Source organism: Stylophora pistillata, chromosome 5 (genome assembly GCF_964205215.1).
Source record: "Stylophora pistillata chromosome 5, jaStyPist1.2, whole genome shotgun sequence".
Classification (NCBI taxonomy): Eukaryota; Metazoa; Cnidaria; class Anthozoa; order Scleractinia; family Pocilloporidae; genus Stylophora; species Stylophora pistillata.
Window position 1 is genome coordinate 35,802,848 of NC_142523.1, and position 12,565 is coordinate 35,815,412.

General features: G+C 38.8%; 1 protein-coding gene and 1 pseudogene across 1 annotated transcript; one reads left to right on the plus strand and one right to left on the minus strand.

The window, feature by feature from the left end:
- Nucleotides 1-568: 568 nt before the first annotated feature.
- Nucleotides 569-10,440, minus strand: LOC148731684 (uncharacterized). The gene is made up of 5 exons (XM_088761690.1): nucleotides 10,076-10,440; nucleotides 5,898-6,069; nucleotides 3,760-4,726; nucleotides 2,879-2,998; nucleotides 569-1,899 (listed from the first exon to the last, which is right to left on the minus strand). Exons 1-5 carry the CDS (start codon nucleotides 10,374-10,376, stop codon nucleotides 1,576-1,578), a joined length of 1,884 nt encoding a protein of 627 aa, XP_088617816.1. The 5' UTR covers nucleotides 10,377-10,440; the 3' UTR covers nucleotides 569-1,575.
- A 90-nt stretch (nucleotides 10,441-10,530) lies between these two features.
- On the plus strand, nucleotides 10,531-11,731 carry LOC148731685 (uncharacterized; annotated as a pseudogene).
- Nucleotides 11,732-12,565: the final 834 nt, after the last annotated feature.

Genomic DNA, 12,565 nt, shown 5'->3' on the forward strand with positions numbered 1-12,565 from the left:
TTCATTAGATTTCTCAGTTTAATTTCATTTACACAGCTGACTAACGAAGAAGTTGATATTTTTGATGACGAGCAAAGAAACCCAAGTAGAAACCCAATTTTGGCAGCCTAATATGCGGGAGCCAAATACTAAGTTTAGCACCTGAGCGTAGTTCAGAGAACGGCCTGTCGGAAGGTTTGTGGCTAGGCGGCTGTTTGTCAATAGTTCAGGTATGGGGACTGTAGGTTTTGAAACCATCGGTCAACCAGAGATTTCTTTAAGGTTTTAGGGGCCTCTTAAAAAAAGGCCTTTCCTTACTTAACTTTTTTCATAGGCTGTTTTGCTGGACTGCTGGCTCTGGTCAGTCAGGGAGGGTTTGTTTTTAAGCTAAATGTGGTTTCGTGAGTCCTTGGGAGAGGTATTCTCAGCGCATTTTTGTCTTGGAGATCAGGCTCATGCTCAGAAGCAGTTCAGCCAGTGGGCTAGATCACTATGACAACGGGTATTTTCAGCTTCCGAAGCAGGGGGCCTGGATAGGAAATCTGAGTTTGTTTCGCGTTTGATTTACATTTGCCTCAAAACCCTTGGTTTGAAAAACTTTTTTTTATTGAGTAAACTAACCGCTAGTAGACTTAACAATATGTTTTTTGTAATACCAAACATTAAACTTTTAAACATTATGTTATTAAGTAACAACTTATATATTGTATAAAGGGTAACATATAAAATTACTATAAACTGATTAACTGGTGGCTTTCTGCCCTATTCTATTTGAATAATCTAAAATCATGCAAAAAACCTATACTTATATCTGATACATATAAGTTCCACCTTAACACTATGCTAAAAGAACTTTTGGATGGCAGATCTTTTAAAGACCTAACGGTGTCCTTTTTGCGTATATCTAAAGGAATTTCCTTTGCCCCACGAATATGAAAAGTCCTACCCCTTCCGTTTCTCTGTAGCACTGAGGCACATTAAGTTGTAGTTCGTATGACAATTGGCTCTGCTGTACAAATTTGAATTTCCTGGAAGTAGCTGGGTTATATAATGAGGACATATGGTATCTCCAAAACACATCAATATTAGCTTGCACTACGACCCTTAACATTTGAAAAAAAAAATCAAATAACACTTAATCCGATCACCCTCTTCAAAAAGAGTACTGTTGGTTAGTTCCATTTTCACGGCCTACGGTAATTTTACGCATGTATCATGTTAACCATGGAAGTATAACGAAAAACAAATTTACTTTAATTTAGACATTAATTTAACTGAGCAGTTTGTTCGGTGCTTACAAAAAAATTAGCCAGCTGGCTCTTTGAAAGTATGACAAGGTCTATCTCAAATCAATCAAGATCAGTAAATACTAAAGCTACCACAACAATAAAAAGAACAGAGAAAGAGCAAATGACTTCTTCACTTTTAAGTTCTCGTGATTCCAATTAATATCATGATACCTATTATTGAAAACTTCTCTCGTGGACGAAAGTTGAAGTAAATGCTAAGTGGCCCCAGTCAGCGCCAATGTACATCAACGAATCACGTTTTAGGAAACATAGCTATACGTATTGAAGATCTTTTACAAGCTTCCAATCAGCAGCAGAATTCAAGCAGCTTAAGCCTCAGTCCGATAGCGGACATTCTGCCGATCGAGAGCAGATTACGGCGAGTGCCCCAAGAGCATTTGATTCTGAACCATTCCAGGCGGCATTTTAACCACTGATAATAAATACTAGCCTCCAGTTCGAGAATGTTAACATCGGCAGAAGCAACCACGCATGCGCGATTTTCGTTGAATGAAACTGTGAGAGGAAGACTTCCGCGGATTAAGTTACCGTCGCCACGAACACCAGCCCGAAGGTTGAGCACTGATACATAGCCATGGAGAGAAGCTGACACTGCTAATGATGGCCTAACCTAAAACGATCCAAACAGTCAATTCAGCAGCAGGTCAATTTATAGCGACAACATCGTTTGCATCATGATGCACTGGCATACTGAAATTGTCCATTGAAAACGTCATGGTGCGCGAGGAGAATTTGAACCCAAATTACGAAAGATCTGATTCACTTAAAAGCTCTTCCAGGAAGAGATCTGAAGAGATATCACAGGGTCCCCTAAACCCCTTTGCAAAACTCAGTCACGTAAAAATATTTGGTCTCACCACTCATCACCGGTAACGTTCAGAACTCAAGACAATCTCGTGAAATTAAAATTTTTTTTTTCTATTCTTGACAAGTCCTACGCGACAAAAGATAACGCAATGTCTTACTTTATTTGTCTAAGAACTATTAGAGGTCTGTTTGATGACTTGTATCGAAAAACCACAAAAAAAAATCGAAAAACCACAAAAAAAATCGAAAAACCACAAAAAAAAAATCGAAAAACCACTGTCAAAACCACAGCCGTTCGAGAACAATACGTACATTTCAAGTCCAAAGCAATGAAAAAGCCGGAAATTCATCACGCAAAACAAAATGTATCACGAATCATGTTTATTCCAGCTCTTGATTTACGGGTCTCGCTTAAATAATAACATTCGTTCACGTAGCCATGAAAAGAACTTATAATCTTTAATAACAATTCATGAATTAAAAAAATTCAAATCACGATTCATGAGAATAAAAATCGTCCAATCACACTTGACGTCAAATGTATAGGGAACAAATCAAAGCGTGCAGAGTTGCAAAGTGGCAAAGGGTAATCTTCTAGAGAGAAAATCTATTTTACCAAATGAGACTTTCGGTTGTCTCAAGTAAGAGTTAAAGAAAATAAAGGTTTTGTTATCGCTGTTGTGGTAAGTTCTAATGAAGCTTTTATACAGCAAAGTCAGGTGCCGAGAAACCCAAACGCTGATGAATAAACTAATAAAAAAAGAACAAGACAGGTAACTAACCGTTGCGTAATAGGCCAGAGATGACTGTATGTTGTAGCCCTCGCTAACTGTGAGGCTACCACCTATCCCTAGTTTGAATTTCACACCAAGGGAGATGATAAATACTGGAACATGTATACCCTGTCATTAATTAAACCAACAGTAATCAGTAAATCCATAAATAAAACCAAAATTAATCAGTGAGTCGCTTGAATTCAACTTTAAAATAACATAGCATTGCTTAAAAGGTTTTCTGAAGGTTAATGAGTGTGGACTTTGTATATAAAGTATACAATCGTTCATCTCGCTAGGTATTCTCTTTGGATCTGGATCGTACAAAATTTAAAGTAGAAAATGTAAATGAATACAAAATATAAAGTGGACCAAGGAATACACTTTTTTGCAGTTTAATCCATCCTTGACCAATTTTCAATTGAGCTTCAGAAGTAATTTATGATTGCAGTAGTTTTGTTTTTGAATCCTCAGTCCAGAAGTTGCGCCACTCTTTCGACGAATCACTTTCAAAACAAAACAAATCCAGACTTGATCTCTTTCCTATTCCCACCCCTCAAGCAGTTTTCTTACTGTATTTTCCTTTAATAAGTAACCACTTTCATTTTGGCTTTACGACTTTCAATCGATGAGTGCCTCACTTTGCCTACAGTCAGTAAGACTGGAATCCAACTTTCATAGAGGCCTCAATTAGGAATGCATCTGTTTTATGGTTGCTTGATTTAAAAAGGTGTCTGTAGGGACGTGCTAGTTATGAAACTGATCTATCATTTCAAAATGAAACAATCTTAAAACGTCAACAACACACTAACTGTGTGGCTAGGTTTTCTGTTAATACTGGCATTGATCTATGTGGGATTCATCAGATCTTAACAGCTCATCAAACTTACCACTGAAACCGAGAAGGACCAACTATTGGTCTTACTTCGATGGGCGCTGAAGGATTCGTCTAATAGCCTCGTCGAGTCGGAGCCTAAACGGAGAGTAACGGTCATTTCGTTTTTTACTTCAGTCTGTAACTTGATGCGAAATGTTTCCTCTACTTTTGCGTTGACACCAAATATCTTTTTATCCATCAGTGTTACACTCTCCTCCTTCTCGGCTGACCTAAGAATGGTAATGGCTTGTCTGCGGGTTCGGTTTCTTGAGACATACGAGTCTGCGGTCGAGTTTTTTTCTGATTCATCTGTGTTGGCAAAGGTGGCATGTGATGCTCTTGACTCACCAGTAGGTTCTTTCACAGCCTTTCGCTTGGACCCCTTTACCGCTAACTTTACGTCAGATTTTGGAGCATGAAGCTTTACGAAGCCACGGACGCTGATATCCGCTAACTCGTCGTCTTTAAGATAACTTCTGCGAGACTTTTCGTCATCAAGAAGTGTTACCTTACTCGTGAATGTAATGTTCATCATGTCGGCTGTAGAACCATTCTTGAGTCGAATTGGCTCTCCAAAATTCAATTGTTCAGTCAAATCAACCTGACTCTTAGCTACCATACCGTTGCTCTTCTTAAGAACTGACGATTCAGCATATGACATCTCCAAGTCAATGTCAGATGTCATATTGGTGACATCTGAACGATTGAAATGATTCTTGATCAAAATTCCGTCATGTTCCGATGTGTTTGCCTCCCTATGCATCTTCACAATACCGGGAAACATGGAAGATTTTTCAGGTTTTGGCTCAGAATTTGGTTCTGGTTTCTCTCCATCTACACGTTCGTAAAGATTACGTTCAACAGTTGGGAGAAGCTGAGTAAGGATGGCTCGGACATAACGAGTGAACTCTGCGTCGGACCTTTGGTTTCCGTATAATTCAAATGATTCGTCTCCCTCAGTGGAGTTAGACGCATCAGACCTATTATGAAAAAAGATAAAAAGGCAGACAGTTAAAAACATGTCAAGTAAGAACAAGCATGACAATTTGTCAGTGAAGAATCAACATTTCGAGCTCCTCATCGCTTTTTATAAAAATTAAAACTGTGGTGAGTATCACTGAGCCGCAAAAGGAAGCTGGAGGAAGGAATGAATTACTGAATCACAATTATATATCGTTACTTTTGAGTGCCAGATGGATCAGGGTGTTACTAATTCAAGACCATCAAGAAAATGACACCGCAACCACCTTGTTATCTTTGATGAAAATAGCAAGGATTCCTATACTTTTCAATCGAAGCTTTAACTGAATTTCCGACGATATGTAGATAATTATCCTGTTGTTGCAATTTCTTTCCAACAATACTTTGTTTATAAGAACGATCCTTCGCAGTAAAGCACTATTTGAGCAATAGTGGAAATCAGACCTGAAAAAAATTTCAGGCCTGTACGGGATTCGAACCACTGACCTCTGCGATACTAGTGCAGCGCTCTACCAATTGAGCTAACAAGCCAACTGGGAGCAGGTCATCAAATTAATTCGATATAAACCCGTAGATGATAAATCGAACAACAACAAACATATGAAACATATGAGTGAACTGCGGTTATGAGACGTATATAAGAACGATCCTTCGCAGTAAAGCACTATTTGAGCAATAGTGGAAATCAGACCTGAAAAAAATTTCAGGCCTGTACGGGATTCGAACCACTGACCTCTGCGATACTGCGATACTACTTTCCACTATTGCTCAAATAGTGCTTTACTGCGAAGGATCGTTCTTATATACGTCTCATAACCGCAGTTCACTCATATGTTTCATATGTTTGTTGTTGTTCAATACTTTGTTTACGTGAGTGTGTGTGTAATATGCCTGGGTTGTGTGTAGTTTATTACAGATAAAAATGTAAAAACAAGTTTTTTTTTGTTAGCCACTAGCTCTTTAGATTATCACACTATTTGACTTTATGGCCCAGGCTAACATAGGTTGAATGGTTTATTTATTTTTTTTTTTTTTTGGCTTCCCATATAACGTTTATGGAAAAAAAAGTTCACTATCAAGCGGACCTATCACTCTCTGTTAATCCCTACCAGACGACAGTCGTGGATAACTTCTGGAATTTGAAATTTTCAGGAATACATTTTTTATTACCTTGAAGTGCGCTCAACCCTCACCAAAAAATATACCGGTCTTCCCGGGTCTACGTTAACGATTCTTTCCAAGTTTTCTCCTTCAGCAGTAATGCTGATGATCTTTAAAATGAACCAATACTCTTCTGAAGTCTTGTTTTTCACTTGAAGTGCAACGATGGTTCTTAAGGTTCCTGAAAAATAGTTAAATGTCCTTGAACAAAATACTGAAATTTAATACAAACTTAAAGTAGATCACTTGAGCTCAAGAAGTTAAATTCAGCAATGATATGATTGTTTTTTCGCCTGACATATTGAAGGAAGGAAGGCATCAAACTTCGGTGAATATGCAACTTCAATATACATAATACCAAATCTCCTCATTCATCGAAAGATGCCGATCTTGCAAAGGAGACAACCGCATAAACCGGATGTAAAACCTTTTAATGCTGATAGTAAATTGAGTATCTTTTACAGCTTTGCCAGCTGAAGAGTATTGTTTTTCGATTTTGTCGATTGTAAAAAGTTATTTCGTCGATTTGAAATTTATATTAATTTTTTTAAGGCTTTATTCTTAAATCGATACTGAATTATAATCAGATTTGGAATTTTCTGACAAAATAAAGTGAAACCAGCCTCTACGACTACTAAATATAGGCACGTACAGCGTGCCTGTGTCTATTATTAAGGTTAAATAGTGTCCAGAACTTCTTTTCTTCATAAACCATAAGATCTTATTAACATTAGTTGAAGATTATTCTTGTATAGTCCTCTATTGCTTTGGCATCGAAAACGTTATTAAATAACAAGCACCTCGGACAGACACTTTTTGTTGTGCATCTTTGGGACCAGTCATAATTTTTCTCTAGGGGGATGATGGAGGATTTCGGGGGAGGGGTATCCCATGGTATTCAGGGGGAACAGAGAGGGCTCAGTCACTGACAAAGTTAAGAGCCAAGTAATGGGCTCAGGGGAGAGTATAAAAGGAGGATTTCATTTTTAACTAACTGCAAAGGAGGGGGGGTAATCTTAAGAATATCAGAGAGCCTTGTGGAGGGGGGGGGTTTTAAGTAAAATTTCTCGTGACACAAAAAAATCCCTCAACCCATCCCTATTTCCCCGCCGGTGACAAATAATGACCGCTCCCATAATGTCTCCCTGCGCAAGTGAAGTAGACACAAAATTTACACTTTTCATAGAGGATCGATGTGGTCATGCCGCCGACCAACGAAACGCCGCATCGAGGCTTGTCGGTACAAAGAATTCCATTGGAATTTAACAACCTCATCGGGAAAAAAACAAATTAACAATGCGTAAAACGAAGTCAAAACAGATTCATTGCTAAAAACAAACAGAAAGAAAGGTGGGCAAAGCAAGCAAGGTGATAAGAAAAACGCTAATGGAAACGGGCTTCCTCGGAATTATCTCAACGCTTTGGGAAATGTGACAGATATTTCTATCTTTTGTGCGGTACAAGTCGCGATGTAAACAAATTAATGTAAGCAGATCGAGATCCTAGACAAAAGCCCACGAACACTCTGCTGGAGGCTTGTAGAATTATGACATAATTTTGATTACTACACCTGCCATTATTCGGCTCTAGTTCCCCTAAAACACCCTTTCGGTTGTATCTCGCGGTCTTTGTCATTCAGTTTTCGAAAAATTAAACTCAAATGGTTTCCCTAACGTAACAGAAATTAGAAAGAAGATTTTTAAAAATTGATTTGATTTGGTCGACGGCAGCCTTAACCTCCATGGAGGTTGCTTTCATATCAGATTTCAAGTTACCGTTAAAAATGATCAACTGAACTGATCCCGAAACTGCTGGAGCTAAGTATATTCAATTTCTGAGTAACCTTTTTGTATGGCAGTACAGTATCGACAAGACTAAGCCTTATTGCTCCATGACAAAATATATTCATCATAAAGCCAATATATGGATAGGCTCGATTTCCGCCGCTCTCTCAGGTTCGATCTTTTTCGCTCCTCCCCGAAAAGAGAGCTTCGGGAAGGAGCGCGGGCTCTGGTTCTCGAGCAGCGGCTGCACCTAGCCTGCTCAAAAGTCTTAAAGCGCACCTAAACCCAAAAATTTTTTTCGCTTAACGAAATAAACGTATTTTTTGGAGTATTTCTGTGCAAAAATGTTTTTATTTGCTCAAATCTTCAACTTTCTGTGCCCAGTCAAAATACAGAAAATCGGCCGCAATCTTGCCCCACGACCGAGTTTAAAGAGGAATGGCTCTAGCGGGTAATGTGACGTCAAATCGAGAACACGAAAGTCTGCATTTCACACATTTTCACTTGTTTGGGAAGGTTGTAGTCGATATTGTCCGAAAATATGTAGACTAAGTGTGTTGTAGAAGGATGTTGCAATGTGCGAAATTTGCAAGAGGGTATCGCGCTTCATACATTCCTCATACAACACACCTGATCGGCATATTTCGGACAATATCAACGACAACCTTCCCAAACAAGTGAAAATGTGTGAAATGCAGACTTTCGTGTTCTCGATTTGACGTCACATTACCCGCTAGAGCCATTCCTCTTCAAACTCGGTCGTGGGTTAAGATGGCGGCCGATTTTCCGTATTTTGACTGAGCACAGAAAATTAAGGATTTGAGCAAATTAAAAAATTTTTGCACAGAAATACTCCAAAAAATAAGCTTATTTCGTTAAGCGAAAAAATTTGTGGGTTTAAGTGCACCTTAATTTTATTTTATCAACTGAGTTGATTGTAAAGCTGACGTCTTCATCGTTGCTTATACAAAGGGCTAACTCTGGAAAGTTCAACTTTAGAAAATAAATATAGAGGCAAGACCGATACAACGTAGATAAGTTTTAAGACGGAGCACTATATTTCGGCTGGCCAAACCAACCTTCTGCAGGTGCAGTGGGAATTGATATAGAATTAAGGTGGTACTTAGATAGCTGTGTGATGTGATAGCGGAAATACGTAAAACTACTTTGATTGACAATAAGATAACAATTAAAAATAGAAATAGTAAATAAAAATAGAAGTAAAGTAGGGTAAATTGAATAAATTAAATAACTAAAGGTAAGAATAGTAGAGGGAAAAACACTAATACATTTCTTCGCGAGCGTTAAGGCCATCGGGATAAATAGTATTGCCTCTTGAAATTAAAAAAGCTTCCCTGGCCTTGCGGATCGAGTCTCTCTTAGACAACACTTTTTCGACGGCAATTAGCTTTTTAGATGGCTATCGTCCACGGTTGCTTTCTGAACATTTCACAACTTTAGAAACTCTCTACTGCAGCCAATTTACACTATCGACTCACGCTAAAACCTAATTATCTCGCCATACCCCCCACCGACGCAACACCACAGTTTCTTTAGAAACTTAGCTTCTATAGAAACTTAGCTTCTATGTTCAAATTCTGTTATGTCAAGTCAACAGTCAGAGATTAAAAGTGCAAAATGCCGACATGAATTCAGAACCAGGTTAATTTTCAAGGTTTACTGGGTGTAGCATTCTAACGGTTGATTCAATAAAAACAACTTATTGAATCCAAATATTTGAACGATGGAGGCGCCTAAATACCAAAACAAGTCGCTGAACCATTCATATGTAAATGACTGAAAATATTTCAAGATAATTCCAATGTAACTGAGTGAACGTGAATAATCGCGCTAACAAATCCGACGCTTCAAAGATAAAAGAAAACATGCACTTTTAACAATTTTCACGCAGATAACATATTGGTAAATTTCCGCCAAAACAACTTTCTGCGACGCGAGCGCGCCCGCTTGCGTAAGTATGACGAAACGATGAAGGGACTGTAACGAAAGACCTGAGGTGTTCGCATTCTTTATTTTGTACGGCCTAATATATTGATATTTGTGCAAATTGATTTATTTTCGTGCGGCTTTGAAATCTTCAAACTATTTTCATTTTAATTGCCTGTCTTCGATGTTTCTTGACTGAAAACTTTTCACTGGTCTTATCTTGTAAATTGCAGAATTGGTCTAAAACCAAGAGAATATGAAGTTTACATTCTCTTACTGAATGCGAACATATTGCACACTGGCCTGATGTCATCTTAAACAGAGACTTTCTATACCAAAAAAATGGCCTAAAGACCAAGAAGGCAATGTTAAAGCATTATCGTTGTTTTGTTTACTTAGTGATGAAGGGCATCTTAACGGCACACCTAATGCTTTATCAGTAACGAAGTCAAATACCTTTCTGAAGCTCTCCGCTCCTTACTTCCATAGCTTGTTCGACTTGATACACCAGAGTTTCACCTGGTTCTAAGTTGATCTCCACTAAGCGCTCAGTAAATTGCTTTTTTCGAGTCAACAAGGTTGCTGTGAGAATGATTCCACAAACCACGAGAGAGACAACTGCAAAGATGGCGGTGGTCCGCATAATGGTCCACTTTCTTGAGGCAGGTTTCCCTCCTTTAAGACCATCTTCGACATAATCGTTAACTGGAGTTTCCCTTTCGTAATGCGCTTCCTTTTTCTCTGGAAAATCATCCATGATCGAGGTTGAAGCTGTGCGACAACTCCGTTCTGTAGCAACGAGAGCGGGGACGGCGACGGGGACTCCAAAACCCGCATAAGACTGGGGAGAGAACGCCGTCTTGGCGGGAATTTCTAAACAGTTAAGCAGCCATTACAAAACGCCGCTTATTATGTCTTTGAAAGAAGTTCGAAATCAACTTTTGATTAGCCACAGTGATGGTTTGATAAACGATGAGGAACTTCTACTCCTGTACGATTTAAGCAGGTCCGATAATGTCGATCTTCCGTATAATTCTTATCCTGGTTTTGACTTCTATGATTTAGAAGACGACGAGTGCCGTTCAGAGTTTCGTTTCTACAAGAACGACTTACCATTTCTAGCTGAAGTATTGGGGATTCCTGAGGTAGTGGAATGCTATCAAAGAAGTATTTGTAGTGGATTGGAGGCTCTTTGCATTTTTCTAAAGAGACATAGCTATCCCTTGGCGATATTCAGACATGATAGCTCGCTTTGGGAAGCCTGTTCTAGTGTTGTGCATGATAAACAACTACATGATCGACTAAATTTACCAGACAGACAGTCACAGAATGTTGCAGTGGAATGATAGCATCCTCAACCCTCATTCACTGGAAATATACAGTAACGCCATAACAGCTAAGGGATCCCCCTTGGATAACTGATTTGACTTTATTGATGGGACAGTTAGACCAATAAGCAAGCCTGGCCAAAATCAGCGCTTTGTCTACAGTGGTCACAAAAAAGTTCACGGTGTAATATTTCAATCCGTGGCATTACCAAATGGAATTATTGGAAATATGTATGGACCAATCGGTAAGGGAAATGGAATATAAAATTACCCTTCAGAAAAAGACCCGAAAATTTTTAGTCTAAATGGTTTTAATTTGTCTTCTTTTTTTCATAGAGGGGAGACGATACGACGCTGCCATGCTAGCAGACTCCAATCTTCTTCAAGATATGCAACGCTATGCTTTTTCACCTGGGCCAGCGGGTCGTCCGTCTACTTTGTATTTATGGAGACCCCGCCTACCCATTGAGTGTGCACCTCCAGACCCCTTTTACAAACATGATACTCACCCCACAGATGGTAAATTTTAATAAGGCTATGAGCTCAGTGAGAGTTTCTGTAAAGTGGCTCTTTGGAGACATAGTTGAGTACTTCAAGTTTGTAGATTTCAAAAAGAACCTCAAGATTGGACTTTCTTCAATAAGAAAGATGTACATTGTTTGTGCCTTATTAAGAAATGCATTAACATGCTTATATGGCAACACAACCGCCGAGTTTTTTTTAGCTGGATCCACTCACCTTGGAAGAATACTTTGCTTAATTTTAGGGAGGGAGGATAAGGATTTGCCACACATTAAAGAATATTAATATTAAATATATTTAATACATTTTGCTGTGTAGGTTGATGGGATGGGAGGGGGAAGTGTAATATCCTTTCTCATGTTTGACCCCTGGGGTACTTTAAAGTAAAGTTACAGAGAGCTGCATGTAGGTACTAATGAAGTCATATAACCTCTAAGATAACTACATATTTTCCAAGTACTTTTGGTTTGAATTTTCAAATGACCTCCCATCCCCCCTCTCCAAAAAAAGGCTAAACTCTTCTTGTTGTCACAAAAAAGAACAAATATGCAACTAACACAGATATCAAAATCGAGTATTTCAAACTTAATAAAAGGTTTGCTCCTCCCTATGCCTTTAACATTTCCATGTACCCCATCTGCCTAGGTAGGGGGGCTTGTGACCCTGTACGTTTCATAAGCCACGCCCAATATCCAGATACAAAATTATTTTAAGTAATCCTCATCTATGAGTCATTACCAGGTGTGGAATCTGGTGACTAGTAGTCTAGACCGCAATATTATTAACCTGCGGTGTGCGTTCGGCACATGCACAGAGACAGTTAAAAACATGTGCTCGAGTGCATGAGAGAACCACAATGTGGAAACTTGTACTCGCTATGTACTCGTTGTGTTGTTTTACTAAGCGTGGCCGCCCCGTTTTATTCTGTCACTGTTAGAAGTTTCTGATTAAGTATTCGTTGATTAAAGTCGATTAATTCAGTCTTGTGGTTTACACAAAATGGTGCCGTGACCAGGGTCCGATCGTTTCTTCAATGAAAACAAGTGACAGCGAACTGATAGCTCGTGGTGGAGCCGAATCTTAAGAACTTCTCAAG

What these genes read in the sequence shown, in the direction of transcription:
- LOC148731684 (XM_088761690.1), bottom strand. Translation starts at nt 10,376, where the DNA reads ATGGATGATTTTCCAGAGAAAAAGGAAGCGCATTACGAAAGGGAAACT. An exon ending in AGGGTTGAGCGCACTTCAAG is followed by an intron (nt 4,727 to 5,897) that starts GTAATAAAAAAT and finishes TTTTCATAATAG; the next exon opens with GTCTGATGCGTCTAACTCCA. An exon ending in GGTCCTTCTCGGTTTCAGTG is followed by an intron (nt 2,999 to 3,759) that starts GTAAGTTTGATG and finishes AATTAATGACAG; the next exon opens with GGTATACATGTTCCAGTATT.